This window comes from Aricia agestis, chromosome 22, assembly GCF_905147365.1.
Source record: "Aricia agestis chromosome 22, ilAriAges1.1, whole genome shotgun sequence".
Taxonomy (NCBI): domain Eukaryota; kingdom Metazoa; phylum Arthropoda; class Insecta; order Lepidoptera; family Lycaenidae; genus Aricia; species Aricia agestis.
Genome location: NC_056427.1, coordinates 1,695,713 through 1,723,387, shown reverse-complemented (window position 1 = coordinate 1,723,387; position 27,675 = coordinate 1,695,713). Strand labels below are relative to the sequence as shown.

Sequence of the window (27,675 nt, the reverse complement as noted above, 5' to 3'; positions counted from 1 at the left end):
CACAACATTAAATCATTAAAAAATATTTTATATAAATCAATGAGCGACCAAACGCGGGACATTTGAAATTGGAACGCGAGCGGCGCAGCTCGTCCCAATAATTGAAAAAAAATTACGCTCACCTTGACCGAGCCTTTCCCGCTCTATTTGTCGCCATTGCCAAGTGTCAAAGTGACGTACGCGCTAATCAGACGTATTTTTTTAAATTAATTTCGAAAAATGAAGGAGTTAGCCGTTGCGTCCAGCCAGTGCATGGAGAAGAATGGAGCTGTCATCGTGAAAAAATCTGGGAAATCAGACAATGGTGAGTTTTTTTTTTTTTAACTTTAGCCGTAGTTTTTGGTGTCATTCAATGATATTCAAAAGTGGTGTCATTATTTTAAGTTTTTGCTCTCAAAATGGAATCTTAAACTAGAAAAAACTATTTTACAGACCATAGTTTTCGAACGAAGAAGACATAATATTGTACGATTAATTAGTTTTGGTAGAAATTAGATGTCGACTTGCGAGTTGCGACTCCTCTGTTGTTGCTTGTCTATAAGCAAAGGAGACTGTTGTCCATCTTTTGCTCTTTTCCTCCTAACTTTAATAAAAAAATATTTGCGCACAATATTTAAAAAAAAAAACTTGATAGAAAAAATATATTTTTTAATATCTCTCGTACTTGATATACATTTTTTTTGTATACAAAAAAACTAATTGCTACTATTATATAAAATGACTGTTAAAACTGAACAAAAAAATATAACAGAACATGAAAATTAACATTAAAACTAAATAAAGATAATATTTTTTCCTGAAGGGATACAATTGTACTTCCTGTATGCAAATTTTTTGATAAGGTTTCTTATTATTATGCCTAAAACTACGCCTAAAATGAAGTAAATAATACATTTAATTGCTAGCAAGAGATTAGACAAAATATTAGCAAGGTTATCAAAGTTCGTGTGCTATATTATGTTCTAATTCAAATCAGTTATTTACATTGTAATTGTTATGTTTTAAACAATAGAGCATGATCAAGATGTGATGATAGCATGCCAAGATAATACGCTACCGTGTTCTAAGCTCAAGAATGCTATTGCTTGGAAGACAAATTCTTTAACACATTAGAAAAATTACATGTTAGATAAAGACAGCGGACTTTGAATTATTATACGTCGCGTAAATATTTCTGTTAGTGAGACGGTAAATACCTACCTTATATAAATTTGCAAATGACGTAAACGTACTGAAAATTTTTCAGCAGCATCACAAAATATGAATCATAGGATGACGATGAAGAATCCAAACATTAATGATGAAAGATTTCAATGTGATCAAATAGCTAACTGAGCACGAACATAATATTGTTGCTGACTTAGCTATGTTTATAACAATAATAGATAAGGATTAAAATGTGTTTTTTTCTGTTAAAACCGCTGAAACTATTTCGAATGGCATGGAAATATTTTGAGTCCTGCTTAGTTTTTGTTCCGGAAATAAATAAAAATTAGTTTTAAACTTTGTTAGTCTCGCTAAAACTCAAGAACTGCTGCACCGTTGTGGCAAATTTGAGTCTTGACTCTTGGAATATTCGTGAAAATTTAGGGAAAGATTATATGAGGAGGAAAGAGTGTTTAGTCTCTGGAGATACGAAGTTCACCGGGACCGGCGGATCATCTAGTCAGCAATAAAGTGTGGGACGGATGACCAACATGACTGGCAAGAGATCAGGCGCAGGACGCATGGATCATCTTGTCAGACAATCAGAAGATATATATTAGCCTGCCAATCCTCCTCCAGCATTTTTTTAGCAACCCACAACCTCAAGAAGCTCTGATTTGTATATAGATCGTATAGGCCACTGCCTAGGGAGGCAGCAGCGTACATATGAGGCCGGCAGATTTCATACATGGGCCCGCGGAAACGAAGTGGCTTACACTGTGCCTACACTCATAAAAAATATAAATTCGGCACTGTCTCAAAAACAAAAACCATGATGAAACCTCTGGAACACAGAGAGTATACGTGGGAGAGCCATGCTTCGGCACGAATGGGCCGGCTCGACCGGAGAAATACCACGTTCTCACAGAAAACCGGCGTGAAACAGCGTTTGCGCTGTGTTTCGCCGAGCGAGTGAGTTTACCGGAGGTCCAATCACCTACCCTATTCCTTTCCCTACCCTCCCCTATTCCCTTCCCTTCCCTTAACTACCCTCCCCTATTACCCTATTCCTTCTTAAAAGGCCGGCAACGCACTTGCAGCTCTTCTGATGCTGCGAGTGTCCATGGGCGACGGAAGTTGCTTTCCATTAGGTGACCCGTTTGCTCGTTTGCCCTAGCCCCCTTATTTCATAAAAAGAAAAGATTATCATAATGGTAAATATGATAATAGTGATGTTGATGGTGATGTTGATATTGATGATAGTGATAATGATGATGATGTTGCTGGTGATAATAGTGATAATGATGATGTAAGAAGGCGCTAGGTTCTGGACAGTTACTCCAGCATGGTCTGATAACCACAAGGTTGTTAATCATTGAAATACAATTATTGTTGGTGACCACGAGTTATGGTGTGAGACAAAAAAATCCAAAAAAAAACACGTCTTTTTTTTATTCATCGGTTAAACTCATGTTACAGTGATTTGAGAAGAGAAAAAAATGTTTGAAGTAAAACCATGACATTGTACTCCGAGAGTGCAAGAAAATGTGGTCATAAAACAGCAACATTTTTGACACTCAGTAGAAAGAGAGAGAGATATCCTTTTTTTTGCCACATCGGCAAATTATTTCCTATGTCACATGTCCTGAAGCGAGCTTTTTAATTTTTTGCTCGTTCTTAAAAAGTACACAAGGCTGCTAAAAAAAATTTCTATTCAAAACCTTTATCAAATTAATTTATAAGAATCATGAAGTCGTCATAATAATAATTAATTGTACGTCATCTTTACTCAATAGCCAATATCTGGTACAAAAGAAAAAAAAACAGGACTAGTCCGGAATTTCCAAAAATTGTTGTCACACTTCTATCAGTGATTATTTCATATTAATTATGATGACTAACGACTTGAGCGCTTAGCCTTGACTATGGCAACACTAGTAGCGGGTTCATATCCCGAATACGTAAAGGCTGAGCCTATTTGGATGTAACTTAGCACGTTACAATAAAAATTATATTGGTGCCAAAATATTATGTGTGGAAACCGTACATTTTTCCGGGATAAAAAGTATCCTATGTCCTTACCCGGGACTCACAGTATCTCCATACCAAATTTCAGCGAATTTTTTTTTTTATGAAATAAGGGGGCAAACGAGCAAACGGGTCACCTGATGGAAAGCAACTTCCGTCGCCCATGGACACCCGCAGCATCAGAAGAGCTGCATGTGCGTTGCCGGCCTTTTAAGAGGGAATAGGGCAATAGGGGAGGGTAGGGAAGGGAAGGGAATAGGGGAGGGTAGGAAAGGGAATAGGGTAGGGTATTGGGCCTCCGGTAAACTCACTCACTCGGCGAAACACAGCGCAAGCGCTGTTTCACGCCGGTTTTCTGTGAGAACGTGGTATTTATCCGGTCGAGCCGGCCCATTCGTGCCGAAGCATGGCTCTCCCACGTATAAATCGGTTCAGCGATTTGGGCGTGAAGAGGTAACAAACAGACAGACACAATTTCGCATTTAATAATATTAGGTATGGATACTTTTGTAGAAGATAATAATAATAATAATACTCCCCACACCGGTTTCGGTGACGGTGGCCGGTTTCATTGAAACCAGGCGAGATACGCAGGAGTAGTTTTATAGTGCCCAAGTGTGTGCGCAGTACACAAGAGCACTCCCTATTCCTTTACTCTCATCACCCAGTGGGACGGAAGACCGACACGACCGGCGAGAGATCAGGCGCAGGGCCGACTTTTTACATGCCCATCCGACGCATGGATCATCTTACTTGTCAGACAATCAGGTGATCAGCCTGCATTGTCCTAACCAAACTTGGAAATAGCATGTTTCCAACGCGTGAATCGAACCCACGACCTCTGAGTCGAGAGCCACGCTCTTAACCAGTAGAACCATGACCCAGGAACATTGCAAACTATTTTTGTTCCGTCAACAGGATTCGAACCCTCGACAGCGCTCAACCACTAAGCCACAGAGGTCGTTAGATATCGGCAAAGCTTAAGAGTTAAGCCTGCGGTTACAAAAGGCTCTGAAATTCCATCCTTATGGGATAATGGCATAGCATGGGATAGCTTTCAGCTATGTAAACACTAAATAGGATTAAAGTCCACTCCAGTCTAGTCTAGGGGTTCCCAAAGTGTGTGAACAGGTCGCAAAAATAACTAAAATAACTAACGGTCGGTCCGGCTCGAAGGACCAATCATCAAAATGTTTAATTCCAAACTAAAGACAAAATTCAAAAGATAAAAAACCACGTGTTAATTCAAACCGAATACCGATATATTCTCATAATAATTTCCAATTCATTTACAACATCAAATGTCAAAATAATATAGTAGCCCAGCACCCGTAGCATGGCTACAGTAGAAATACGAAAGTATAGACAAACAGCGGAGATAAACTGAAGGTGCCGTTCCGATCTTTACCGCGGCTAGCCGCGATCGATAAAAAATCAAATATAATAAAATCAAATGACATAGACTATAGTCCTAAAAATTCAAATAGAATCCTACTTTATGACGTAGACTATAGTTTATGTCACAAAGTGGCTTTTTAATTGAATTTTTGTCGATCGCGGCTAGCCGATCGCACGGCACCTTCAGTTTATCTCCGCTGCTTGTCTATACTTTTGTAGCCATGCTACGGGTGCATGGGTAATGGGTACCGTACCCAAAGTAAAGTAAAGATACGAATCAAATGACAAAGTAATATGACAGTCCAGAACGATGACCCCCGTAGCACCGTTGCGCCAAAACTCGTTTATCACAAGGAAACCGTACATTACCGTAATCAAATTTCATTAAAATCGGTTCAGTGGTTTATGCATCAAGAGGTAACAGAAAGACAGAGATTCCTGCAGAAAATTGTATATATTCTTGACATAAAACTAACAATTAAGTTAGCTGGTTCTGACTGAGAAGTCTTGCATATCTTGGGAGCTTGCTAAAATCGATATTCAAATTCAAATTCTTTATTGAGCATACAATAATATACAATAGTATAAAAGCTAGGTAGCGTACATCACGTCGTCTAATCCCATGCTAAGTAAAAACTTGTGTTATGGCAATCAGACAACAGATGCACGCCGAACAATTATATCCTAATATATATTATTTACACATTCACACACACAATCACACTACACTTTATCACGTAAAGTCTCTTTCGGCGACGTGATGCGCGCTTCGTTCGGGAGCCTCCCCCGGAACCTCCGGTAAACTACACCGGCGCGGCGGGCCAGAACTCCTCCACCTCGAAGATGGATAAAACTTGAGTCGGCACTCTCACCATAAAGGAACTGAAATTCACTTTGTGGCGAGAGTGCAGACGCTCCACCCTCAAGGTGTAGGTGGTCTTCTCGCGGATGTAGTTTACGACGTCTTCGACCGTCATGGACCAGTGCAGGCGCGACACGTAGAGCGGCACCTCGCTCCGCAGGCGCAGCTCGGGCACATAAGGTGCGGTGCCGCGGTGGTTGCGGACGGTGGGCTTCCTCTTCTAAAATATTATATAATAATAATTAATAATAATTATAATGACGTAACTCCAAAATTCCCTATGGGGGATGTAGGTATACAATGTGTCCCGACACCGGTCCTCATCCTTTAATGTCGTGATGTATGACATACTCGTAACATTTCGTCGACAAATTGGCTCTCAATTATTTTCTCTCTCTCACGGTTGTAAACTGGCAGCACAATAGACATAACTACATCATTCTGTCTACTCTGCTGGCAGCCATTTTAGTTTTTCACGGGCTTTCACACTAATCTTACCAATACTTCTCATGTAAATATCCTATGAAGATAAAAAAGATCTTATTTAATAGATTTAATAGCTAAACTTATGAACTACGCTTACACAGGCAATACGTTATGAATTTCGTGGAATTGAACATAGAAAAACCATAATTTAAGAAAAAAATGTTGTGTATTTTGTAATTAAGGCTTTTTGTGAAAAATATAGCGCATTGAACTGCCTCTTTTTCATTTTAAAAAGATAGAGGAGGTTTTCATCTTATATAAATTCCTTTACTTCTATGCTCTAAGTCAGACAGTATTGGTCAGATTAGTATGAGAACCATTGAAACAATTTTTTTTCCAAAGGTAGAGAAAAATTTTTGAGAGCCAATTTGACAATAATTAAAGATAAAAAATGCTATGCAATAGCTTTACCGCGGCAGGCCCCGAGTGCCACACGAATTTTTTTTTACTTTTTTTAAAGTTTTCCTGTGTCATTATTTAGCATGTCGAGTCATCTTCCCAGTGTTTTCCTGCTCATGTATTTTCAGGTAAGTATATCATTAACTCTGGGATTCCCAACCATTGGAATGTTTGTGTCGGTAATTCCCCAGTGCACTAATCCATTTCCTAAAGCAAGGTTATGCCCGCCTTCTAACCAGCCAGTATACAAGAATAAAGCTAGTTGAGTTCACACAAGATACTTGCCAAAGCTGTAAAAAAATTGAAAAACTAATCTTGCAAATGTTGTAATGTAAAACTGTGACATTAGCGTTTTTTTTTTCGAATAAATTTTTAGACCTTTGTTATATAAAAAAAATCACCTGAGAGCGCCTCGCCATACGTAAGTTTATTTCTGTGACGTGCCTGATATTTTTATGCGGCAATCTCAATTGTTTTTGTTGCATAATTATTTTTTTTATGCAATGTTTATACTTTTTTTTCGAAAATTTGAAATTTCATACAGTCCTGAATCATGCCTATGAAAGTTTCTGAGATTAAAACGTCAGTTAATATGACAATTGACAACTTCTACCTTGGTTGGGAAATCCTCCTTTGCAGCCAGCACTCACATTCCCACTAAATCTTTAGGGATTATTATTATTTATTATTAGTTACTACGAATAATAACCATCTTATTGTTGCGAAGTAGACAATGAGTTATCTTATATATATATATATATATATATATAAGTTGATATTACGTATATATATATATATATATATATATACGTAATATCAACTCCGGGGTGGAAATATATATATATATATAAAATTCTCGTGTCACAATGTTAGGCCGCGTACTCCTCCGAAACGGCTTTACTGATTTTAACCAAATTTTATATGCATATTCAGTGGGTCTGAGAATCGGCTACTGGGGGTACTTTTTATATTGATAAGTGCATTTATTGAATAAATAATAGTAAATTATTACAACTCGAGAGTCGAGACTGACGGTGACCATTGTTTGTGCGACGGGTTAGCGATGGACGTTGCCATGGTGACATACTTATTTAGTCACTTCAATAAAATAATGCGGCCGAAATACTTTATAATATGGTAAAGAAACGTTTGCCGGGACAGCTAGTAATTAATATAATATTTCTACCTTACACATTTATTGTATTAAATAATATTATGCAACATAACTCATAAATCGTAACATAAGGCTCACGATTTCGTAAAATTTTATATTGCACCCATAAAATTTCACAATTTACACAAATTTTTGTTAAAAATTTTTGAAAATTGCTCAGCGTCCAATTATTTGACAGATTAAAAATGCATTTTTTTATATTTTAAGTACGCAAGACCTTTTTTGTTTATTAAAAAAAAGATTAATATATACTAACTTAAATAAAAAAATTAAAAAAATATTAGAATGCTGGCTTCAGGATGGACTTAAAAATCCTTTCTTGCAGGAATTAGGTATCATGTAATGTGCATGTAATTTCTCTGATGATAGCACTTTCCATCAGGCTAACTTCTTATGGCGGCTCTCGACATAGGCGAACGAGTTGGCCAACGCGTCTGCAGACGCGTTGGCCCAATGTGTAGAACGGGCGTTCGCGCGTTGGCCAACGTCTAAATACCTACGGCCAACGCGCGAACGCCCGTTCTACACATTGGGCCAACGCGTCTGCAGACGCGTTGGCCAACGCGTTCGCCTATGTCGAGAGCCGCCATAATGTTTCCGGTTAATAACGTTTTCCGAGGGAAAAACCTTTTCTAATTTAAGTATATTGTACAACGTAAAGCCCGCACTTGGCAACGATTAAATTTTTTTGTTCAAATTGTATTTTTAAAATCTCTTTGATAATAATTATTCTTATATATTTGAAATAAGGATAATTATATTATTGGTCTTTTGCTACTATTAAATGCAATTTGACTAAGAACCTGTTTCACCACTTTCTGATAAGTGACGAATAGGCTATCCACCAAGTAACTTGACAGATCAAGTATGCAGAATCTGTCAAAAAAGTTCTGAATAGCCTATTCGCCACTTTATCAGAAAGTGGTGAAACAGGCCCTAAGAATCCGAATCCGGGTACGAATCGTTAAAAAGCTTATATATTTTGACAGGTTTGACAGCTAAATCAAAATGGGATTTATAAGTGTCATGGCGCTTTCGTCGCCTTATGTAAATCCCATAGATATTATCTAACTTCGTTGTCGAGGCCGTCGAATGCAACTTGACTAAGTGCATGACTACTGTGCAGTGTGCACACCGGTTTCGTTCGAACCAGTTCTGTCATTGTTAGTGACCTCATATCCTTTCACGATTAAAAAAAAATTTAGATTTTAACTATTTTTTTACTATTTTTTTTTATTTAAACATACTTACTAGAAAAATGTTCATGACTAAAATTTAAAGTTTCACTATTTAGAACTTTTTATTTCTTTCAATTTTTAATTTTTGTTTTGATTTTTTTGAATTGGTAACGATTAATCATAATTGATCGCAATGGAAATTTTAATAAATAATATTAATAAAAACTATAATACATAATATTTTAATAATAAAACTGGGTCGTGAGTAAAACACCGTATTTTTATGCATTATTCATGCATTCGACGCTACATTTGACGTATAGTTTTATTCCATTTTTAAGTGACGTATAAAGTCAATCTTTTCTCAAAAATTCAAAAAAAAATGTGACGTCAAAAATAAGCAATATTGAGAATTCGAAAATGGAATCCTTCGTTTGAAAAACCCGCGAACCGTATGACGTAGGCCGTTCTATTGATTTTCCAGTTTTCGCGCGCATACAAAAGACATCTGTTGCTCGTACCAAGACCAGTCAGCCATACGAAGTCCTACAGTCAACGTGCTTTTTTTTAAATTGTGCTTAAACGTAAGTGATATTTTCCGTGCGGATTGCAATAAAAAATAGTGAGTAAGGAAGTGATTTGGAACCTTGGAGTCGAAGGGACAAAGTTTTTGTTAACATTTTTGTCAGATGTCAAATTAAAAAAAAATTGCGCGCCATTTATTTCTTTAGGAGCTACATGTTCCATTTAAAAAGTCATCAATGGGTTTTATATTTTAATGAATTGAAAATATAGGGCATTTTTTATTTATAAATTATACACAATTAATGTTTTAAAAATAAACTTTTAAAGTATATCACAGGAATTTATATCTAAATTGAGTTAAAGCCAAACTAATAAATTATACCAATTTGGAAACTCATGCCCAAGATAACAATAAACATTAAACATCAATGAAACATCAGAAAATCTGGCGCCCAAATTATAAACATCATACGTCCTTACTAAGTGTCAAAAATTGGCAAAAAATATGTTTTTTCAAATGCACAAAAGTATTTCAATTTTTTTTCTGTCAAAAACATGGGATAAGAGGAAAATTTGGATCCTTGTAACAATTTAATTATTATATGCTATGAATCTGTACTAATAATACAAAAAGGTAAAGTTTGTCAGTTTGTTATGTTTCTGGGGTTAATATCTGGATCTTCACCAATAGAAATCCTAGCTTTCTGTCATAGGTTCAGAAAAAAAATAATTATAACCGGCCAAGTGCGTGTCGGGCCACGCGCAATGTAGGGTTCCGTAGTAACGATAATTTTTTTGTATGGTCAATGAATGTACATATTTTGTAACGTCTTTTACACTACTCACAACATCATCTCAGTTACGTTCAAAGGAATTTAAACGAAAAGTTCCTTTATACTTACTTTGCCGAATACTTTTTTTTAGTTTATCGACTATTATTTAAAAACTTATGAAGTCTTCTTAGCCATGTCCTTTTAAATTCAGCATATTTCCTTCTCCCGTGAATTTTTTCACATTTCCAGAAGCAACCATTTAAGTGTTTAAATTTTTTTTTAGTTGATAGACTTATTACTCAAAAACTTATGAAGTCTTCTTAGCCATGATAGTTTTCCTTTTAAATTCAGCATAATTATTTCCTTCTCCCGTGATTTTTTTTCACATTTCCAGAAGCAACCGTTTGTGTGGTAGAAGGGACTGGACTCTAACCCAATTTAAAACTTCATAAACCCCTTTTCCATTCATGGAAGTCCAGTGAAGATTATGAGGAAATGATACGAAGTTTACCAGGTCATCTATGTAGTCTATCATATAAGTATTTACTATGACGCCCGGAATTACGTTGCTAAAAAAATTTTATCGCGCGAGAGCCGTACATTTTTTTCGGGATTAAAGTATCCTATGTCCTTTCAATGGACTTTACCAAATTTCACCAAAATCGGTTTAGCGGTTTGGGCGTGAAGAGGTGACGGACAGACAGACACAGTTTCGCATGGATGACGCCCGCAACTCCTTTGCGCCAAAATTTATTTATCTCGCGGGAACCGTACAGTTTTTCGAGATAAAAAGTATTCTTTGTAAAGGACAAAGGGAAATCCGGGACTCAAAGTATCTATAAATAAGCGCCTCCGTGGTCCAGTGGTTAAGAGCGTGGCTCTTGACTCTCAGGTCGTGGGTTCGATTCCCGCGTTGGAAACATGTTATTTCCAAGTTTGGTTAGGACAATGCAGGCTGATCATCTGATTGTCTGACAAGTAAGATGATCCATGCGTCGGATGGGCATGTAAAAAGTCGGTCCAGCGCCTGATCTCTCGCCAGTCGTGTCGGTCTTCCGTCCCACTGGGTTAGGAGAGTAAGGGAATAGAGAGTGCTCTTGTGTACTGCGCACACACTTGGGCATTATAAAATTACTCCTGCGTAACTGGCCTGGTTTCAATGAAACCGGCCACCGTCACCGAAACCAGTGTGACAGTTATTATTATTATACCAAATTCCAGCAACATCGTTTCAGTGGTTTGGGCGTGAAGTGGTAATAGAAAGACCGACAGAGAGACAGACAGATAGACACATTTCCGCATTAATAATATTAGAACGGATTAGTAATTAGTAGAGACCGGATTATATGCAACATAAAAAGCATGTTATATGCATGAAAAATGCTTGAAATATACACGAATTTTGGCAGAATATGCAAAATTATATGACAATATGCAAATTCAAAATCTGCATACAATTAATAAATTGACCGTACAGTAACATTATAATATTATGACATTAAAATTATTCAAAATTTTTGTAAAGGTAAGCAATCAAAAAATTTTTCTTCTGGGGGGTGAGCCAAAATCTTTTCGTTATCGCTTCGTTATAAAATCGCCGATGAAAGTGTATGGAATTGACATAAGCGTTCGTTGACGTTCGACTCGTCTTATGTCAATTGCATACAATATATTGATCGGCGATTCTGTAACGAAGCGAAAACGAAAAAGTTTCGGCTAAATACCCAGTAGTAAGATTGTGTCGACGATAATTTAGATTTTTTTTTGTAAATAGAAAAGGTTCGCTCCACATTCACCGAGGAAACTAAGCAGAATTTGAAATTGGGTGCTATTACAGTTTCTGGAAAAAGTTCTGCCGCTTAATTTGTGGTTAGCGAGCGCGACTTTCTTCTGTCTCTTTCGTTTTATTATCGTAACTGTCAAAACGTTTATGCGTGGGAGAGCCATGCTTCGGCACGAATAGGCCGGCTTGACCGGAGAAATACCACGGTCTCACAGAAAACCGGCGTGCAACAGCGCTTACGCTGTGTTTCGCCGAGTGAGCGAGTTTACCGGAGGCCCAATCCCCTACCCTATTCCCTTCCCTACCCTCCCCTATTCCCTTCCCTTCCCATCCCTACCCTCCGCTATTACCCTATTCCCTCTTAAAAGGCCGGCAACGCACCTGCAGCTCTTCTGATGCTGCGAGTGTCCATGGGCGACGGAAGTTGCTTTCCATCAAGTGACCTGTTTGCTCCTTTGCCCCCTTATTTCATAAAAAATATAATCACAGCATTCGAAATGCAGTAAAAAGTCACAACCATTAGTCGATAGCCCGTAACGATTATGTTTCGTAACTGTTTTGTCGCATTAGTGAAAAATGTTGTAAATGTACCGATAATATGCATAATGCATTATAACTAGATCTTAGGTAAAATATGCTTTTACTGCTGAGAATGGCTAAAATATGCAAATACATAATTATGCAAGTATGCAAATGCATATAAATCCGGTCTCTAGTAATTAGTATACCATGTTCTGCCTTCAGAGTTCAGACTTACGTAGGGGATTCCTTCACAGCGTCATAATAATTATTATTGTGTGTATACAGTGACTAAGCTATCCCTTATTACTAATAGCAAGCTATTAACCTACTCATTAATAGTAATAGTTATTTGAATGTCGTAGTAATTAATACGTCAAAAATCTTTAGAAAAACTGATAGACTTGTAGGCTTTTACTAATATTCGTGATGCAACTTTTTTTTTTATTTATGACAAAAAATACAGTACTTAAGTAATAAAAAAAGACATAATTTAAAAAAACTTACTTTAAGAGTCCGGGTGCCATCGCAATTTTCATATAAACGTAATATATCATTTCCCATACGAGAATATTTACCATATTTGAGTTATTATTCAGCTTAAGATAATAATTACCTAGGTTCCTGTACAAAGATTCACTGCAAAATATTTACATACCAAAAAATATGAACGATTACAATTTAGTACGTAAATATTGTTATCGTTCATATTTTTTGTATTTGGTATGAACCCCCCCGGGTTGAGTGGGCACGACCCACCCTAGGAAAGTCACATGATTATTGGGCTTCACTAGCCATTGCATCTGGAAGCCCTCTCACATAGAAAATGTATTAAAATAAGTAAGCAGTTGGTGCAAAAAATTCATAGAATTCTCGAAAAGTGACTTTTGAGTGAAAATGGTTTGAGCACTTTACGTTGTTTAAAAGATTTCGTGGATATTCCATTTTTTTCGCTTTTACCAGAAAATATGTGGTCAAACGAGCAGGCTAGTCACAAAACTTACTTAGTTTTTTTGTGAAGAGCCTGGTGATATGAATTTTGGATCATAAACAAGATCATATTTCTAAATCAGGCTTATAACATTATTTATAGCAAATAAAATATATTAGCACCGCAATTTTTGAACTATCACCTATAAAACATCAATTTATTGGACACTTAACAACAATTTGCATAAAATTTGAATATTTTAACACATAATAAATAAAAGTGATACCATATTTTATGATATTTAGTATAACAACAGCATTTTTAAATAAGATTTTAAGAAATATTTCATATTTTGAATTTGCGAAGATTATGTATTACCGCTATTTTAACTGGCTTTTTCTCGCGGTTTTGTTTTTATTGTTTTTATTATTTATTTAACCTCCAAGGTGAAATTTTTAAAATATTTTAAATACACAGATAACGTGACTTTCTATTGGTATTTTTTAAAATCAGTTCAGTCCATCGAGAGATCCTTAAAAGATGACAAATTCAAATTTCTGTTTTTTTTTTTTTATTTGGTATTGGTTTTTTGCTATTGTTCAATTATCGGGTTTTTTTTTATATTAAAAAAAGGTGGCAAGTGACTATTAATATTTTAGGGCTACAAAATTTAGTGTGCAGCACTGTACCCAAAATTGACACTTTTAGTGTTAAATTAGTATTCAATTTAAATAAATAAGGATACAGTTGCATAAAAAATAAAAATACTCGTTTGTGTTATTTGGGATATGTTAAAACGAGTTTGACTTTTGATATACAAATACCTGTTTCTTAGCGCCACTTTAGGAACTCACTAAATCGTTTTATTCCACAAATCAAAGTTTGAATTATTTAATTACTGAAAATTTACTTGAACATAAAGAAGTTAAAAAATATTGTAAAAAAAAAAATTTCACAATTTTTTTATTACTCCACGTGCATTTTTATTTTATGTAATGAGTATAATGTTTTTTCACAAATAAGTATATTTTTCATTTCTCCCAAAAAAAAAAATTTTTACATTTTTTTATTACTCCACGTGCATTTTTCTTTTATGTAATGAGTAAAATTATTGTTTCATACAGCGTAGGGCTCGTAAAAGGCGTATAACTATTCTTGCCCTTTTCCTCTAGACAATTTTAAACGTGTACAGAATATTTTAATTTGCGTAAGTGGTAAAAGTGACACACATTTTTTAATAACTTTCTTTTTGTTGGATGTTCTAATACTTTAAAATCCTTCAATATCTGATTAGTGATTTCTGATTATCAAAATATAATATCTTTAAAATTGTATATTTTTAAATAATTTTAAGCGAATTTTGACTACAGAAAAAAATCTACATGGTCAAAATTGCTTTTAATTATAATTACTTAGGTATTTTAAAATTTTTTAAATCTATTGTTTTTTATTTGATTACTATAACGTGTCAAAAAGAATTATAACTTACATACATACTTGACAAACGTTACCATCTTTATGCAATCGGTTAATGATAATAATCAAACTATGTACCTACTAGAGATCTAAGTACTTAGGTAGTCACTTTAGACATGCAATAATGGCAGTATGATTAGTAATTACAACTATAAGGACAAAAACTAGTCATTAATCAAATGTTGCCAAGGTAACATGCAGATGCATAGTAGGTACATAGTCATATAGCAAAAATAAATACTCTTTCAATGAAAGATGCATAAAAAATAGAAAAAAATCTTATAAATTGCTGTCGTAACTATTTTGAAATTGGAACAACTTTTTTTTAAATTGCAATGAATATATTTATATTAGATTTACGTTTATTTGTGGTTTCAAAATAAAAGCATATTGTGTATAATATTGAAATGTTCTATTGTTTTAGGCCGTAAAAGTATTTTTTTTGTTACGTAAATAGCAAAAAGTAATGACGATCGTATTACGTCGTAGATATTATAACCACACCATTTACATCAATAACATTCTATTGTTCGAGCTACGAGGGAAATGTCACGTAACAGAAAATTTGTTTTGGCAATTAAAATATCCTGGATGAGAATCATAATAATTGACAGATGTACTTATACCAGAATCTGACTAATAACTTTTTATTAATTATAAAACAAAGTACTTACTAAAAGGGTAATTTAATTCAGACAGCTGTTTACATGGAGATAATTTATTGTTGACGATGTTATACGAAACTAGCTGTACCGGCAAAACAATGCCATAAAATTATTTTCCCTGTTTTCCTGTTTTTCTCTTGAAGTTTTTTCAGATTTTTTTTCCATAGACCTCACGGAGCCCGAGACCTTTCCAACGAATGTAAAACCGTGAAAATCGGTTCGTGCGTTCTGGTCAGTTATAGCGTCAGGAAGGTCTCTGAATAGGGTAGGCGTAACTTAGTCCAATTCAACCCCGCCAAGACACAAGTCTGCGCGTTCACCACTAAAAAGTCACTAATGCTCGTTTATCCTCGTTTCGAGGGCACATCTTTAACCATCTCCCCTAGCATTGAGATACTTGGCGTCAACATATCGAGCGAAGTCCAGTTCCGATATCATCTTGAGGGTAAGGCCAAATTAGCCTCGAAGAAGCTTGGTGTTCTTAACAGAGCGAGAACTGTCTCGCCATTCTTCAGTCCGCACCAACGCCTACAACTCTACAAGGCGCAGGTTCGGCCTCATATGGAATATTGTTCTCATCTCTGGGAAGGGGCGCCAAAATACCAACTGCTCCCTCTGGATCGTATCCAACGAAGGGCCGCTCGAATTGTTGACTGCCATAGTGTTTCAAACAGCTTGGACCCCCTGGAATTACGCCGAGATGTAGCTTCACTCTGCATCCTCTATCGGTTGTATCACGGAGAGTGCTCTGAGGAATTGTTCGGAATCATACCACCTGCAACTTTTCGCTATCGTCCCACGCGAAAAACATACCATCCTCATCACCTTGATGAGTGGCAGTCTTCCACAGTGCGTTTTTCGCGTAACTTTCTGCCGCGCACTGTAAAACTCTGGAATGAACTGACACCAGCAGTATTTTTGGACCGATACGACCTGCAAACCTTCAAGAAAAGAGCGTATTCCCTCTTAAAAGGCCGGCAACGCACCTGCAGCTCTTCTGATGTTGCAAGTGTCCATGGGCGACGGTAGTTGCTTACCATCAGGTGACCCGTTTGCTCGTTTGCCCCCTTATTTAATTTAAAAAAAGGAAGGAAAACCCGACTTATTTTTATATACTAGATTAAGAAAATAATATTCAGTTACTTATACAATAAGTTGCACTTTTAACCTACAATATAATCTACTAAAAGAACTTATTTTCATAAAATAAAATTACACTAATTTTGTGAACTCTCACATGGACGTCAATTTAGACCAAGACAAAAGGACAGACACATTTTCGCATATTATATTAGTATGGATACAAAATCATGAATATCCTTACACAGTCGGTCAAAAACAAGGTTTAGAGTTAGTGAATGTGAGAGGTTATATCGAAGGTCGCTCTAAACTAAACGGACTCCGTTCATGTTTGACCGTGGTGCTCAATTAAATATAGAACAAGAGGTAAGTATTAAACAAAATAAAAAAAAAAACATAAATCTGCATTTTTTTTATTAAAAGCAATGCATCATTGTTATAATGCAAAGAACCTGTCAATTTTAAAAATTGTTATTTAAAAAAATAAACTTTTTTTTAAAGCTTCGGAATTTTTTGTCTTAATAAAAAAAAAAATGTTGTAACTTACTACATGTAAATTACATATTAAAGGTGTCACTTCTAAGATTGGTTACTTATTAACAATATGCATGTCCAAGTTATTAATTCTAATATTTACTTGGTCAAGGTTGTCAAGTGTAGATGTGATATAACTAGATAAAGTCAACCATCCTGGATATCATATCCATACTAATAATATGAATGGGAAAGTGTGTCTGTCCACGGGCGTATATATAGCTATATATATAGCTATTTAAGGGGGGGGGGGGTCCCTAACGTGAAATAGCGGCCAAGTGCGAGTTGGAATCGCCCATCAAGGGTTCGTACTCGAAATTGGACAAGTAAGATGGATAGTAATGGTGGGGGTCCGGATCCCCAGGACACCCCCCTTATACTATACGCCCATGTGTCTGTCTATCTGGAAATAACTCTTCGCGCCCAAATCGTTAAAATGATTTTGCTGTTTGGTATGAAGATACATTGAGTCCCGGGAAAGCATATAGGATACTTTTTGTCCCGGAAAAATGTACGGTTAAAAGAGTTTTGGCGCAACGGAGTTGCAGATATCATGGTATGGATTATAACTTATAAGTTAACTAGATGATGCCCGCAACTCCGTTGCACCAAAATTTGTTTATCGCGCTGGAACCGTACATTTTTCCGGGATAAAAAGTATCCTATGTCCATTTCCAGGACTCAGAGTATCTCCATGCCAAATTTCAGCAAAATCGGTTCAGCGGTTTGAGCGTGAAGAGGTAACAGACAGACATACAGACAGACAGACACACTTTCGCATTTATAATATTAGTATGGAAGTATGGATTGTTTGCGGATCTACAATGATGCATCGATGTAGATCGTTTTATAGATCATTATCCAGCTTGCCCATAAATGGAAATATACAGACCTGAATTGTTTAAGATAAATGCTAGGAGAATTTAAGGTGACTGGCCAGTGGCCTTCTAGTCTAGCTTTATAATTATTATTGTTCCTTATATTTCTGAACTTATAGGATACTCCATAGATGACGCCCGCAACTCCGTTGCGCCAAAATTCGTTTATATTTTATGTGCTCTAAGATTCTGTTACAAAATAATACAGCCCTTGAAGCTAATAAAGGCGTGTTAAAAAGTTAGATCAACAATAATGGTGATGATGATGATTATGAATGTAGATTCCAAAAAAAGGAAAAAGTTTATACTTAGAAACCCACTCAAGTGATATAACCCCCCTATAATATTATCAATCAATAAATGATAATATTAATTAGGGCAAAGATAATAATTAATTTAGTTAATTGTAATCTATTAAGTTTAATAGTGTCTTATACATTGTCGCAAAGACGGCACTACTGAAGACGTCAATACTTAACGAAGACCTAAGTACTAATCTTAGTTTATAGTTTAAAATTGTACTACGAATATTTAAGGCTATTTTACGAGCCTATAGCAAGTCGTTGGTATTTTAAGACTTTCAAAAATGAGAAGGTTATAATAAATTATAGTATTATTATATATTTTGTCTGTCTATACAGGGTGTAACAGAAATAAGTGATAATACTTTAGGGTGTAAATAATGTAATTTTTTTTTCACTTTTGTATGGGGAACCTCGTGACGCTCGGGCCCTTGCCCATACAAAAGTGAAAAAAAAAAAAGTGTCTTTCAGCGCTGCTACTTTCACAGTGAACTCTCTACAAGCAACACGTACACACCCTAAAGTATTATCACTTATTTTTGTTACACACTGTATTTTTTAAAATATTACATCAATTATTTCCAATCTTTGCTATGTTATACAAAATACCCCTTTTGTTATTTTCCATGTAAGCCTATCAGGAAAACAAAAAAATAATACTAATCATTTTACCCATTTAACCCCTCCTAAGAATCCATAAATATCATCTAAAAAAACCCACCCTGGAAAAATCTGTAAACAATTTTCAAGTATCTTTTACATTGTATGCTATCCATGGAGGATTCCTTGAGCCTTCAAAAGTTTGTTACCCCCTGCAATGACCATAGGTCATAACGTGTATAGGGCTGCTACAAAATTATAGATTTTCAATTTAAGCTATATTTAAGGAATTTCTAAAATTTAAGCTATATTTAAGGAATTTCTAGAAATAATATATTGTGAAGTTGAAAAGACCTCATGGTCTTTATGGTTATGGTCATGGTGAAACCTTGAAACGCACGTATGAACGCACAGTCTGAAATTCCGTAAAAATTGGCTCCGCAGCGAAGGTGTTGAAAATAGGGATGTTTTATTTTTTGTGGGGGGTTCTCTAGTATTTTATAAAGATTTTTTCTTTCTTTGAGATCAAAGTTTTATTTTATTAAGAAAATTGGGGTGGAAGAGTCATTGATGATATTAATTAGGATTTTTGTAAAAATTCATATTAAATAAATAGAATCTGTGTTAGTAGTTGGAACATGACTTGAAAAATACTGAATAACACATAATAATAATGCGCAAAGACTATTTATTAAATTTTGACATCTGACAATATCGATATAAAATTATCGAATTTGCAAAAATTAAGAAAAAATTTTTTCAAATTAATTCCAAGTTTTCATAACCCTTACACGCAATTTAGGGTTATCGTTTGACAAGTAATTATATACAATGTACACGATAACACGGCATATAAACGACAAATTGCCTCATTATACGTCAACATCGCAATCCGCACACAAGTAAATTACAATTAAATATCAAAAAACTTTTTTAACAATAAAAAAATTTTAGAATCTATGACAAAATGGCTGCCGTGAATGGAAAAGACGAGCAACCGATCCCACCATCTTCCCTAATCCGTCGCGTCAGTTCACGCTCGATTCGAAATTCGATTTCCGAGGACAAAGAAAATGGCGACGTTTGCGCGGGAAAGGGTTCCTTCGTCAGCAAATACAAGAAGACACCAGAGGCACTAAAGAGTTTTAACATGAATGACATGGAAAGTGAACTAGAAGTGCCCGGAACTCCGATGACACCAAGAACCTCCACAACACCTGGTTTGTATTTGCAGCAAGTTTTTCGATAAAAAAATTTTAATTTTTTTAAATATGATTTTTTTGTGTTATTTCTCTAGTATTGAGCTGTACTCTAATAAATGGAATTTCATTTAGTCTTTCTAGACTCTGTCTAAATTATTGCAAATTATTCGTCGAAATATTTTGAAACATCACGCCATCTCTTTCGTTAATTCTTAAAACGAAAGAGAACCTGATATTTTATCCACGATTAAGTTTAATCCGTTAGTGAACCTGTGTGAAACTGTGTGATACTAACCTTTCTATCATTTAGGACTTGTGGTCTCAGATAACATAATAACTAACAAATATATTATAATTGCAATGCGATTAATTACTATTATTATAAGCAGAACATCTTCATGTACAGCTCTATAATAGTTCTATAATTTTAAGTTAATTTATTTTGCTTAAGCGAAAATAATTTACACAAAAGTTTTTAATAACGCATGATAGTCAAAATCCTTATTACTTATTGCTTAAAATGATTACTATCACACCACTAAAATCCATCAATTTGTATGGCTTCGTACATAGATTCTCCTCATTGTCAGGCAACGGTCAGGTCTAAGGTCCACCTGTGTCACCGTCAGCAAGTCTGGCTGGTATGCCTTCAACATATTATTATCTTTCTTCGTGGGGAACAAATATTTCTCGTATAGGCATGCTGGTCTCGTGATATATTTTACTCAATACGACAATGTTTCCTATTTGACCTGGAAGCGGCTTAGATTACATTCTCAGGCGCCTTAACCTGTAATGTCAATAATTTCTTATCATGTTTACTCTATTCTGAATTATCTTTCCGCATTTACAATGTATTTTTGTAATAATATGTACATTACGGCTTTGTACCTTTCACTTGTTACTGAGCAAAAGTAAAGGGGAAGAATAATTATTATTTTCAGTAAAATAATTAGTTTTTACTGAAAATAATAATTATTCTTCCTCTATTTTAAATTAAGTGAAATATATTTTACATATTATATTTCATGTTTATTGATAACTCATGATAAGGAGTATTACAAAATAATAAAAAAATGAATTGAAGGCTTCATCTTTTCCAAGAGCCGATACTAATTTAACCCCCCCGAAAAAAAACTGAAATCAGGGGGGTTCTCAAAATTTTCATTCTATCAACTTTAAATATACTTTCCAGTCAAACCAAAAAGCAAATTTTCGCCAAAGTAAAAATAAAATAAAGTAAGTAAGTGCCCGGAACTCCGATGACACCAAGAACCTCCACAACACCTGGTTTGTATTTGCAGCAAGTTTTTCGATAAAAAAATTTTAATTTTTTTAAATATGATTTTTTTGTGTTATTTCTCTAGTATTGAGCTGTACTCTAATAAATGGAATTTCATTTAGTCTTTCTAGACTCTGTCTAAATTATTGCAAATTATTCGTCGAAATATTTTGAAACATCACGCCATCTCTTTCGTTAATTCTTAAAACGAAAGAGAACCTGATATTTTATCCACGATTAAGTTTAATCCGTTAGTGAACCTGTGTGAAACTGTGTGATACTAACCTTTCTATCATTTAGGACTTGTGGTCTCAGATAACATAATAACTAACAAATATATTATAATTGCACTTCTAGTAGTAAGTAATAAAATAAGTAATATTTGGTCACAATTTAAATAAATAACGGTATTTAGAACTTGTAACTTTAGAAAATGTTACATCAGAAAATCGCCAAGTCATGGTGATATTAGAGAAAAGATATTTATTACAGATCATTCACATTTAGAAAACAGTTTGTTTTACTACTCATGTAGTAGATAGGTGGTAAATAAATATTTACGGATTATAAAAATAATACAACTGTACAGTTTTTGGGATAATGTGTTTTAAATGCTTTTTTCCGGACTCAAATTATTATCTTTATTCTATTTTTTTTATTCGTAGAGTGGTTAAACTTTAACCGTTATTAAAGTGTCATCCGACTTTTTAATTTCCATTTTGAGAGCAAAAACCACTTGTGTAAAAATATTTTGTTTATTACCATTTGTATCACCAATAAGCATATTATATACCAATATATCTAGAATTAGTAATATTACAATCTTACGGTATTTCCAGGTCACGAGAAGTGCACATTCCACCATGACCTGGAGTTGGACCACCGGCCGCCGACCCGCGAGGCGCTGCTTCCCGACATGGCCAACTCCTACAGACTGCTGCTTACAGGTAAGGTTCCCAAATTTTAGATTGGTTCCTAGAATTCAGATTGGTTCCCAAAATTTTGATTACACCCAGGAATTTAGATTGGTACATAGATTTAAATTGATTCCTAGAATTTAGATTAGTTCCCAAAATTCAGATTGGTCCTAAAATTTAGATTGGTTCCTAAAATTCAGATTGGTTCCTAAAGCCTGTATCAGTAATTTCCGCTCTTATCACTAAGATTATTTTCAAGATGAGTCCTTTGTTCAGGCAGAGTATGGATAAATATGCATTGTTTATTTAATTGCAAATCTTTTTATTGGCAATCAGCCAAAAAGTAAACAAAAACTGTTTGGTTCGCTATTTTTGGAGGAAATTTCTTATTTGTTCCTTACTTTTCAGGTCTGGGTGAGGATCCAGAGAGGCAAGGTCTCCTGAAGACACCAGAGAGAGCAGCCAAAGCAATGCTGTTCTTTACAAAGGGATACGACCAAAGCTTAGAAGGTATGGTGACATTTATGTTGGACAGACAGTTCGTAATTTTCTCTCAAAAACTTCAGAATTCCTAATTTGACATCTATATATATAAAACTCAAAGGTGATTGACTGACATGGTGATCTATCAACGCACAGCCCAAACCACTGGACCGATCGGGCTGAAATTTTGCATACAGGGAGATATTATGCCGTAGGCATCCGCTAAGAAAGGATTCTGATCAATTCCACCTCCAAGGGGTTAAAATAGGGGATAAAAGTTTGTGTATAATAATACTTCTCATCGCGAGCGAAGCCGCGGGCAAAAGCTCGTTCTTAAAATATAACAACACTAGATGGCGTCCAAAAATCATTTATTGCACGGACAAATAGAAGAAACGTTCCTATGTCCTTTCCCGGTATATATTATGAGAATACTTTGAGTATCCTCATACCCAGCAAAATTAGTTCAGCGGTTTGGGCGTTAAGACTACAACACACAGATTTTTTTTTTAATGAAATAAGGGGGCAAACGAGCAAACGGGTCACCTGATGGAAAGCAACTTCCGTCGCCCATGGACACTCGCAGCATCAGAAGAGCTGCATGTGCGTTGCCGGCCTTTTAAGAGGGAATAGGGTAATAGGGGAGGGTAGGGAAGGGAATAGGGGAGGGTAGGAAAGGGAATAGGGTAGGGGATTGGGCCTCCGGTAAACTCACTCACTCGGCGAAACACAGCGCAAGCGCTGTTTCACGCCGGTTTTCTGTGAGAACGTGGTATTTATCCGGTCGAGCCGGCCCATTCGTGCCGAAGCATGGCTCCCCCACGTATGAATCCATTGTAGACGAACTTCAACCCCGTTAAGTTTCAATCTTTGGATACATTTAATAAAATAAAATAAATTTTATTACACATTCTCTGAGCCTAAGATTTGAATACTATAAAAATAGTCCTTAATTAATATGTTAACCCTAATGTCCTAAAATAATTGTTAAATAAGCCGACTTACGGCCATTCCCAATATTTGATCTATCTCTGGTTTTGCCCTACTAGAGATAGGAATAGCTCAGATTAGACATTAGAGACATATATTTTATGTCAATTGTGAGCTATTCCTATCTCTAGTAGGGCAAAAACAGAGATAGATCAAATATTGGGAACGGCCGTTAATCTTCAGAATGTAAGGCTTATAAAATAAATAAGATTAAAAAAAAAAAGACCTGTTGCCAGACCAAGCATATTTTTATTGGACTTTCGACCTTATGGCTAGGTGCAGGCAGCAGGACTTTGTCGTCCATAAAACATAAGATTTAAGAGGATTATGTCTGTTATTTTTCTAATGCACTATATCTTTGCGAGCGTCCTCATGAAAAATTCATGAGGATAATATTGTGATATAGTGTTTGTTTTGAAAGTGAATTATCGCATTTCATTTTAGAATGACGTCTTTTCTAAAGCAAGCTTACTATCATCATCTTATTTAAAACATTTCCTTGGAGCTCTCTGAAGATAAAAGCGTATTTTTGTCATCTAAGAAATTTCTTCCTTTTAACGATTAGAAAAAGTGACAGATTGACATAGGCCGTGTTCGTCGGCGTAATTTTTAGCGCATTCGCTGCAAAACCTAGTTATTGCGCATGTCCAAATCATGTCATGCCATGGCAACGACAACTGTTTACGACTTGACATTTAACCCAATTGCAATTTGTTGCAATGAACAAACCAGTGGGAGAGCCATGCTTCGGCACGAATGGGCTGGCTCGACCGGAAAAATACCACGCTCTCACAGAAAACCGGCGTGAAACAGCGCTTGCGCTGTGTTTCACCGAGTGAGTGAGTTTACCGGAGGCCCAATCCCCTACCCTATTCCCTTCCCTACCTTCCCCTATTCCCTTCCCTTCCCTCCCCTGTTACCCTATTCCCTCTTAAAAGGCCGGCAACGCACCTGCATCTCTTCTGATGCTACGAGTGTCCATGGGTGACGGAAGTTGCTTTCCATCAGGTGACCCGTTTCCTCGTTTGCCCTCTTATTTCATAAAAAAAAACAATTAAATTTTTAAAATTTTCCAAGTAATCCATATCCATATTTTCCAAAATAAAATAATCAAACACTATCATACTGTTAAATAAATTATTTGTTCGGCTGTTAGACAATTTTTGGTTATATGTATTTATGTTTAGCTTTTATTATTTTAATCATGTATAAACAATTAAGACGTTGTTTACGACTTGACCAGCAACTTGTTATGGCGTTGCCATGACATCTTTTGGACATGCGCAATAAAAGGTTTGTCCAAAAATACGCCGACGAACACGGCCATACATAGGCCGTGTTCGTCGGCGTAATTTTTAGCGCATTCGCTGCAAAACCTAGTTATTGCGCATGTCCAAATCATGTCATGCCATGGCAACGACAACTGTTTACGACTTGACATTTAACCCAATTGCAATTTGTTGGTGGCGTTGCAATGAACAAACCAGTGGGAGAGCCATGCTTCGGCACGAATGGGCCGGCTCGACCGGAGAAATACCACGCTCTCACAGAAAACCGGCGTGAAACAGCGCTTGCGCTGTGTTTCACCGAGTGAGTGAGTTTACCGGAGGCCCAATCCCCTACCCTATTCCCTTCCCTACCTTCCCCTATTCCCTTCCCTTCCCATCCCTACCGTCCCCTGTTACCCTATTCCCTCTTAAAAGCCGGCAACGCACCAGCATCTCTTCTGATGCTACGAGTGTCCATGGGTGACGGAAGTTGCTTTCCATCAGGTGACCCGTTTGCCCTCTTATTTCATAAAAAAAAAACAATTAAATTTTTAAATTTTTCCAAGTGATCCATATCCATATTTTCCAAAATAAAATAATCAAACACTATCATAGTGTTAAATAAATTACTTGTGCGGCTGTTAGACAATTTAGGCTTATGTATTTATGTTTAGCTTTTATTATTTTAATCATGTATAAACAATTAAGACGTTGTTTACGACTTGACCAGCAACTTGTTATGGCGTTGCCATGACATCTTTTGGACATGCGCAATAAAAGGTTTGTCCAAAAATACGCCGACGAACACGGCCATAGTCTTTTTCAAAGCGTCAAAACGCGATGATATTTTATATGTATGATTTAATATAAATCATCGCGTTTCCACTTTCTTTCATTTTATTTTGCGTCTTATCTTCTTTTATTTTAATTAAGCCAGCTTTCATTACATTTACGCCCTTTTCATTTGTGCCTTCTTTTACATTTTCAAGTTCTTTTATTTAATTTCTATCTTCTTTCATTCCAGAGGTCCTCAACAACGCTATCTTCGATGAAGACACAGACGAGATGGTGGTGGTGAAAGACATTGAGATGTTCTCCATGTGCGAGCACCATCTGGTGCCATTCTACGGAAAGGTGTCCATCGGATACCTGCCGCAGGGCAAGATCTTGGGTCTGAGCAAGCTGGCCAGGTGAGATTTTTGGTCACTTGGTATTTTCGTTTGCTGGGCTGAGTAAGTTGGTCATGCAACTTGTGAGCTTGTTGGTCAATTATTTGTTATCTAGTTTGCTGGGCTCAGAGAGCTAAGTGACCAAGTGTCACTTAGTTATTATGTTTACTGGCCTGAATAAGAACGCCATGTTGAGGTGTTTGGCCACATAAGTTTTTGGAAATTTGGCCAGCTTCTTTAGATATCTGCCGCAGGACAAGATCTGTAACAAATTTTGGTTTTTGCCAGAGGATGGTCGTTGGTAAAAGCTTCCGTAGTAGCATACTCACTCACTTTTAAGCATATTCACTATTCAGTTCAGGTGAGATTTTTTCGGCCTTTTCATGATTATTAATTTTCAGAATCGTCGAGATCTACTCCCGAAGGCTTCAAGTACAGGAGCGCCTGACCAAACAGATTGCGTTGGCTGTCACCCAGGCGGTCAGACCCGCCGGTGTGGCGGTCGTCATTGAGGGAGTGTAAGTAGAATTGTATAATATTAATAACTCCCACACCGGTTTCGGTGATGGTGACCGGTTTCATTGAAACCAGGCCAGTTACGCAGGAGTAATTTTACAGTGCCCAAGTGTGTGCGCAGTACACAAGCGGGGCCAGACTGACGTGGTGTGAAGCGTCCATAGATATTATTGTTATTATAATTAACCACCAACTCTTCTCCAACAGACACATGTGCATGGTTATGCGTGGAGTTCAGAAGATCAACAGCAAGACCGTCACATCCACCATGCTCGGAGTCTTCCGCGATGATCCCAAGACCAGGGAGGAGTTTCTGAACCTCGTCCACTCAAAGTGAGGCCATTTTGAGGTCGCTTGTCAGTTTTACGGGTCATTTTCGGTTGGTCACTTATAATTTTCGGTTGGTCAGTTTTGATTTTTGGTTGGTCAGTTTTGACGTTTGATTTAAATGTAGTTTTTAATGGATCACTTCTTCAATAAAATCATCAATAAGATGGCTAATGAATTGTATGAAATTGTGATCCCTAAGCCTAATTTTCCAACTGTAGGACACAAATTTTGAAAAAAAATCTGTAATAGTACCTTATAATTATAATCCAAAACGATTATAATCCTTATATCTGAATAATCCAAAACGAAGAATTTAAAATGACCTATAAAACTGACTTTAAAGTTGTAAATAAGAAAAGGTTTTATTTAATACAGCCTTATGACAAATTAGTTTTAGTTTTTAGTTTTAGTTAGTTAAGAGAATGCAAATTTTTGATTATTTTTTGATGAACATTTTAAAAATTTTTGGTTAATTTTTGATGTAGATTTTTTTGTTAAAAAAAATGTGATTTTGTGCGATATGCAGCATAAATTTAAAGCGCTATATTTTATTGTATGTTTGTTTGGGAAAATTGATAGATATTATTGCCCAATCATCAATTTTCTCAAAATTTTGTGGACCAAAAGTAAAAATCTCGGGCTGTTATGGCTGACGTTCGACATTTTTGCTCACTTTTTTGACACATTTGTTTATTTTCTCTCGAAAACTCCATGACGTTGCCTTAATGTAAAGGATTTTTATAATATATTGTACATTATTTTAATAAAGTTTTTTTAAGTT

At 35.9% G+C, this 27,675-nt stretch overlaps 1 protein-coding gene across 3 annotated transcripts; it reads left to right on the top strand.

Moving 5' to 3' along the window:
• The first annotated feature begins 67 nt into the window (after positions 1-67).
• LOC121738063 (GTP cyclohydrolase 1) lies at positions 68-27,675 on the top strand. Of its 3 annotated transcripts, XM_042129882.1 has the most exons (7): positions 9,224-9,255; positions 19,692-19,957; positions 22,061-22,168; positions 22,547-22,648; positions 25,904-26,069; positions 26,450-26,566; positions 26,772-27,675. In XM_042129882.1, exons 2-7 carry the CDS (start codon positions 19,705-19,707, stop codon positions 26,899-26,901), a joined length of 876 nt encoding a protein of 291 aa, XP_041985816.1. In that variant the 5' UTR covers positions 9,224-9,255; positions 19,692-19,704; the 3' UTR covers positions 26,902-27,675. The 3 variants fall into 3 exon arrangements, with proteins under 3 accessions (XP_041985817.1, XP_041985816.1, XP_041985819.1); XM_042129883.1 differs by lacking the exons at positions 9,224-9,255; positions 19,692-19,957 and adding an exon at positions 68-304; XM_042129885.1 differs by lacking the exons at positions 9,224-9,255; positions 19,692-19,957 and adding an exon at positions 21,171-21,229.